This window comes from Hordeum vulgare, chromosome 3H (genome assembly GCF_904849725.1).
Source record: "Hordeum vulgare subsp. vulgare chromosome 3H, MorexV3_pseudomolecules_assembly, whole genome shotgun sequence".
In the NCBI taxonomy this organism is placed as follows: Eukaryota; Viridiplantae; Streptophyta; class Magnoliopsida; order Poales; family Poaceae; genus Hordeum; species Hordeum vulgare.
This window is the reverse complement of record NC_058520.1, coordinates 609468613-609475641: the sequence shown is the minus strand read 5'-3', so window position 1 is coordinate 609475641 and position 7029 is coordinate 609468613. Positions and strand designations below refer to the sequence as shown.

The 7029-nt window shown below is 44.9% G+C and overlaps 1 protein-coding gene across 1 annotated transcript; it reads left to right on the top strand.

The window, feature by feature from the left end:
* The first annotated feature begins 1639 nt into the window (after positions 1-1639).
* On the top strand, positions 1640-3577 carry LOC123441081. The gene is made up of 2 exons (XM_045117600.1): positions 1640-2582; positions 3283-3577. The coding sequence occupies exons 1-2, from the start codon at positions 1854-1856 to the stop codon at positions 3337-3339; spliced, it is 786 nt and encodes a 261-aa protein (XP_044973535.1). The 5' UTR covers positions 1640-1853; the 3' UTR covers positions 3340-3577.
* Positions 3578-7029: the final 3452 nt, after the last annotated feature.

Here is a 7029-nt window from a genome sequence, read left to right as displayed (position 1 = left end):
TGTTATTTATGGGATGGAACGTGAGAACACATTCAATGCCATGTGTAGATGCCCGCTTGCGCAAGGGCCGTGGGAAGCCATGTGGAAACAATGGAGCATGCCGAGACTAGAAGATATCCAGAACACGAGAACAGAATAGTTGCTCCTACTACTGCATAAAGGAGAAGAAAGGCTAGTAGAAAACAGGGTTTTGGTTCTAGCCAGATCGGATCAATATTCCCAATCGCATTACGAACCGGGACTAATGAGAGCATTAGTCCTGGTTCGAGCGATGGTGACGACAAAGAGGTCACTTCTTCATATTAATGGCAATGTTGTGTAACGGTTCTTTCATTCCTATTTGTAGCTAGCGTCGAGTTAAACGTATAACTAAAATAATAATGAAAATCCTAAATGAAAAAGAATTGAATGATAAACACAAAAATAAAAAGGAAACACAAAATGAAACCCCTCCTTTAAAATAAAATAAAATTAAACCCCAACACTAGGCAGTGGCTGATGTGTGGCGTCCTTTTAGCCCCGGTTGTTGTTATCAACCGGGACTAAAGGTCCTCCTGCCTGAGCGTTACGCAGCGGCCACGTGGATCCCCTTTAGTCCCAGGTCATAACACGATATCGAGACTAAAAAGGGGGCCTTTAGTCCTCATTGCTTTGTCCCGATTACACAACCGGGACTAAAGCCCCTTACGAACTGGGACTAAAGCTTTGTTTTTTACTAGTGCAAGCACATTGTAATGATCCTTCTTAATCAATGAAAGCCTTTCATTCACAAAAAAAAAGGAATACAATTCATCCAAAAACATATATTGGTGAGTTCTCGCGTTTTCACTGTTCTATGTTATTAATAGGGCACATAGCTGAGATGAGAGCTGCCCTATACCTGGACATACTTCGGGTCGGGCCGAACTTCGGATAAGGCCAAAAAAGCCTGATGCTGAAAACCCAACCGTCGACCTAAATATTTGGCATGGGCCTGACTCAAGCCCGACCGCCCTGGCCTGACCGGCGTAAAATCAGTATTCTTTAACCCTGAGCTCGGTCCAGCCTGACCTTCGGGCTCAAATTTCAGGCCCGTGTGGGCCCGATGGCATGTTTAGGCCCTGCCTGGCCCAGGATTTTCGGGCCGGGCCAGGTTTGGCCGTTCGGGCTGGGCTGCCCATGACCAGGTATAACTCGGGCAGCAGTTTGCTTGTCCATTGCATGATTGCATCTTTGAATGGCAATAATGCTAGACATACAAAAACTTACAAAGGTTTACTTAACCTTTCAAACTAACTCTTCTCTTCCTTCATGATTTTCAATGGGGGTGGGACCCTCATCTCTCAATTATCAATCACAATCTTACACATCAGTTTGTACGTAAAATCTTTACGTAACCTTTGCAGGTGTAGCATTACTCCTTTGAATGGACCGGCGAGGAGCCGCGGGGGGAGCGCTGCATTTGGCGTAGACGATGGGTCATGCCCGTCTCCATCCATCAGCCGGCCACACCGTACGTCTCCCTCGCTGAAAACTTCAAGCCGTGGGCGTGCGTGCCATTTCATCGGTTTCTCCATCCACGCTTGTCCATACGTACGCGTCGTGTACTCATGTGGTGTGCGTGCATGCCGTCCGTTCGCGTCAAGTCACGACTCGCATTCACCAGCGTCACGCCTCCGGACGCGCCCTTCTCCGCTCCCCTACATCCATCACCTTCACCTAGCTAAGTAGCACCTCACTCGTCGTACGTGTGTGGCCATCCCCAGCATTCTGCTGCGCTCGCCGCCGCGTGACATCGATTCCGACGACGTACGTACGTGCTGCAAAGGATTACGGCACGCCGGCAGCCCAGCAGCGAGAGGCTGCGTACGACGATGAGCACCGGGAAGGCGTCCCAGCTCTACCACGTGCGCACTCTGGCGCGTACCAGCAAGGTGCTCGACCTGGACTCCTCGCCGGCGTTCCGGTCCCGCGTCTCCGTACCGTTTCTCTGGGAGGATGCGCCGGGGCAACCCAAGCTGCGTGCAGCCCGGCCGAGCGCTCTCTTGCTCCCTTCCGCGAGACCAGCGCCACTTCTTGCGACTGCCGGAGTAGCCGGCGACGGCGAGGACGGTCACGGTGCCCATGCGCGCCCCGTGCTGCTCAAGCTGAAGCTGCCGCCGCGGCTGCAAGCGGCAGATCACCCGCTCTCCTCCCCCAAGACCGTGCTCCAGGGCCCCTCCTACTTCGGCGGCGGCGGCAACAAGCCGCCGAGGCCGCTTAGGAGGACCGGGAGCGCGGCGAGCTGTCGTCGCGGCGGCGGGGGCCTCTTTGTCTGGAGGAAGGGCGCGGCAACGGCGACGGCATCAGCGGGCAGCAAGGAGGGCGGCCACTGTCAGCTCTACGCCGTGCCTCCGGACGCGTCTTGCTGCTCGCCGGCGGCGTCATCGGCGTCCTCCTCGTCGTCTTCGTCCATGTCCTACTTCTTTGATGACCACAGCCACATGCAGGCCGATGGGCGCGAGGACTCGGAGGATGGCGACGACGGCGCCAAGGGGACGGTGAGGATCACCAGGTTTAGGAGGAACAAAAGCCTTCCCACTATGTCCACATCGCATCTCTGGGTGACTTCTCTTCTCCCTTTTCTCATCTGCTCTCTTTATTCCTAGGACAGAGTTTGCGCTCCTCTACTGCGGCATGCTATTTTAGGTTAGGGATTGCCTAGTCGACACGAAGTCTCAGTCAAGTAATATACCATGCAAAAAGAAAAAAAACTGAGAATTTTTTTTTGTTTGCACGAATCTTGATGCAAAATCAACGGACTATAATATCGACTGAGACTTCGCCAAGTCTCAGTCGACTGATTTTTAGCAAAGCCGTTTAGGTTATGAGATGACACAGACAAGAAGTAAAAAAAGTTTCCAGCAAAATATCTTTGTGCATGTTACAATTCTGAAACAACAGAACACACTCTTTCAACAAAAAAAGAAAAAACAGAACACACATGGTCGACACAACCTAATCTGATACCCCTTCGTCTGAAAATAAGTGTTATAGATTTAGTACAAAGTTGTAGGGAGTAGAAAACTTTCACAGGTTCATCCTGTATGCAGTCTCCATGACATGGGCACATTATCAGTTTTGCCAATTTGGATCTCGCTGGCAGATCGAGTCGTTGAAAATTCACAAATTTCTCAAGAATCTAGAAGACTAGAGGTCCACAGAAGACTGAAATTAAACTAAATTTAGTGCACACCAGTTCATATCAGTTGTTTCACATCACATATGCAAAATACAATAATGCAAGAATGTTTCTGTTGGCAGGCCAACATCCGCAAGGGCGTCAAGCAGATTAGTCCATGGAGCTCCAAGCCTACATAGAGGGAGCATCACTGTACGGCTGACAGATAAAGTATTGCTAAAAATGCAGCTGCTTTATGTGCCCCAACATGTTGCCACTTCAGTGCAACAAAGGTAGCAACCATGTACGCACTTTAATATATATGGATGATTATGTATACCTATTGCAAATTTAACGCAATAAAGGTAGCAACATTGTATGTGTGCTTGCGGTTAATCGTACTAAAGCAAGGCTAATAGCATATCCAGTTGATGTCTCTATGTTGCTGCCATGTCATTTAGAGTCATCATTTATTGTCGCTCATACAACTATAAGACCTCCGGTGGTCTTGGAGTGTCATAACAAGTATTATGAATGTCAACTAGGCAACTTTGTTGAGGTCACCTATAATGAAACGAATAAAAGAAGCTTTTGTATCATATCAGGATATTGCATCATAACAAATGATATGCTACTCTACATCGTGCATGACAATAACATGGGATATCTAAAATACTAACCTAGGATACAATAGACTACATAGGTAATATCATATACTATTAGCATTCGCATGATACCAGTGTATGCTAATCCCCACTAAGCAACCTAAGTTTGGCTATTAGACCAGTAGTTTTTCCCACCTTGTTTTTATTTTTTCTTCATATTTATTGTATTTGCCTAGGATCACGCGTATAGCTAGGTTTTTTTGCATGAGAGTCAACTTTTTCCTCACATTTTTATATCTCTCTCTTCCATATAGTCAAAAGTGTCATGTAAACAGGCTATACACACCTTATTATATTTGCTCTTATCCTTACCCACTCATCACCAAAATCACAAACAATGGCGATAGGGGTGCTCTAGCATGTAGAGTGGCATCACACTAATGCTAGTTGTGTTTTGCGTTAAATATAACTCTTATCGCAGATAGAGGGATATAGATTATAGCGTCAAATTTAGGCGTCAATTTAAGGTCACACTAAAGATATGTCAAGCTTTGCTTTCATATGGGCAGCTGCTTTGTTTCCATGCCTTTATTATGCTGGGATATTTTGCTTCTATGTTTGGCTAAATGCCAAGCTTTTGTTTTCTTATTGTTGGATGCCAAGTATATGTGATGTTGAGGGAATAGCTAAAATTGTATTGGGCCCCTCGTCAGTCCTACATGGTATCCACTCGATGGTCACCAAAGGTCAAAAGAAGTCAACACAAGTCAAAGTGGTCAACACAAGTCCAAGCAAGCTACTGTGAATCCAGGCAAACCGTACGGTCAAACAAAGTCCAAACAAGCCAAAATAGGAAGATAAAATAAAAGTCCAAGTCAAAATAGGACAAATAAATAGAAGAAGAAATGAAATATGAAGGCAAAGAAGCAATAAAGACCAAACAAAGAAAAGAATTAATATGATGGCAAATTACCCCAATGGGCCACGACCCCCCTAGCCCAACTGGGAAGTCACAATGTGATGGGCTAAATATTACCCTCTTATATCCTCCCACGTAGTCATCATGAGTGTAGATTTGATCATTTGTTATGCATCCCTAGGTAATAAAGAGCGCCCCATAGGCATGTAACTCATTCACTATCACTTGAATAAACTCGTGAGGAGACATTTCTCACCTCCTTAGAAACAACGTTCAAAGGGGTCGGGTTTTGGAGTAGACGACCTTGAAAGTGCAGGACCAGGATCGTTGATATGGTAATCTAGTCATTTTAACTAGCAAATGCATACCACAATTACAAGCTCCTCCATGCAACATGCAAATTATATCCATGCACATCACAAGCATGCCATGTGGGCGAGAACATGTAACACAAGACAACTCTATGACATAAATGCAATATTATTTTGCAACTGACGACCTACCATATAAAAACATGCCCTAGTTCTCGAGATCTAGAAAACCGAACGACCAAGGAGGCTAAAAATAGAAAAAAAAAACACACACCATAATCCCAGCTCCTGTCTCCCGACCCACCTCCCCATATTCATCGTCATCGGCCCAATGTGTAACCTATTTCGTTGTCCCAACCGGCACCACAAGGGTCGGTTGGTTGACGCTAGTGGCGCTTGCAAGCGTTGCATAGCGGGCTGGCCCATTACCTGCTAAAAAAGAGAGCTCGAAGAAAAACAATGGAAGAGAGCTAGGATTCGAACTCAGCACCTCACTTCGGCAAACTAACGTAATAACCATTGAACCAAACTCATTTTTTAGTCTATTAAAAGAAAACAACACGAGTTAACCTCACTTTTAATAAAATATAAACATAAATTTGAAAATTACTTGAAAAGTTCATCGATTTAAAAAAACATTAATTTTAAAGAAAAGTTCACAAAAGAATTGGAAAGAGTTCATCAGTTCTGAATTCCTTTTATCAAATTTGAAAAAGTTCATGGGATGTGAAAAAGTTCATTGATTCAAAAAAAGTTCATTGAATTTGAAAAAAAGGTCATCTGATTTGAAAAATAGTTCTTCGTTTTAAGAAAAACATAATTTTGAAAAAGTTAATCAATTTTATAGAAATGTTGACAAATTTGAATGAAGTTCATGATATTGGAAAAAAGTTTCATCAATTCTGAATAAAAATTTCATGAATTTTTAAAGAATCCATGCATTGAAAAAGGGAAAAGCAAGAGAAATGAAAATAATAATGAAAATGTCTAGAAAAACCCCCACGACTTAAGATACAAATAAAATGGATAAAATGAAAGTGTTTCACAATGAGGTGTGATAGCCTATTGGTTAGTGCCCTTGGCTTCGAACACAAAGGTTGCGAGTTTGATTCCTGTCGTGTCGCCTGCAGATTTTTTTTGGGACATTACAATAATAAAATGTTATATGGGCCAGCCCAGCTAAGAGTGCCTTCGGTGCTAGTTAACAAAATTTCCTTGGAATAGTTTCTTAACGTCAGATCGACCGAATTTTTCCAGTAGATACACAGGCCACCACTGCGACCTGAACTACCAACTCCATAAGTGTTATCAAACCCTAGTGTACTTGCCAAACCTTCCACACGGTACTTTGCGATCTGCGTCTCCACAATACAAAGCATCGTCGGCGCACACTCCCGCGCGATGTCGCGCAACTCATGAACTATCGCGGGGTCGCCTAACCCACGACAGTTCCAGCAGAGGGTATTCATTGTTCCCGGACAGGCTCCAGCATATAGACATGACAGTAAAAGAGGTGGACAAAGATCCTTGGCGGCTTACCTGCTGGTACGGAGAAGCGAACAGAAGCCTCCGACATCTTACCTGGAATATGATGCGGTTTCTTAAAGCTGACTCGGATATGCCTTGGGTTAATATTGGTGACTTCAACGAAGTCTTGCGCCGGGAAGAACAGATGGGGCCGAATGACAGAGATATGGGGCAAATTCAGGCATTCCGGGATGTTGTTGATACTTGTGGGTTGACTGACCTGGGGTTTGTGGGGTTGGATTGGACTTTTGAGCGTAAGGTTCAAGGAGGACATTACTGTCGTGTTAGGCTTGACAGGGCCTTGGCCTCCACACACATTATTTCCTATGGCAAAGGTTAGACATCTTGTGGCCTAATTTGCGCTTATGAATGTCTTCACTTCATGAAAACAAAAAGGAGCAAGTCAAATTCCCAGTGTGCACTGAAGTTAGATATGATGAAGGCGTATGATCGAGTAGAGTGGCGGTATCCTGCTGCCATTATGAGGAAAATTGGTTTGGCCCCATGCTTTGTTCAGCTTGTGATGAA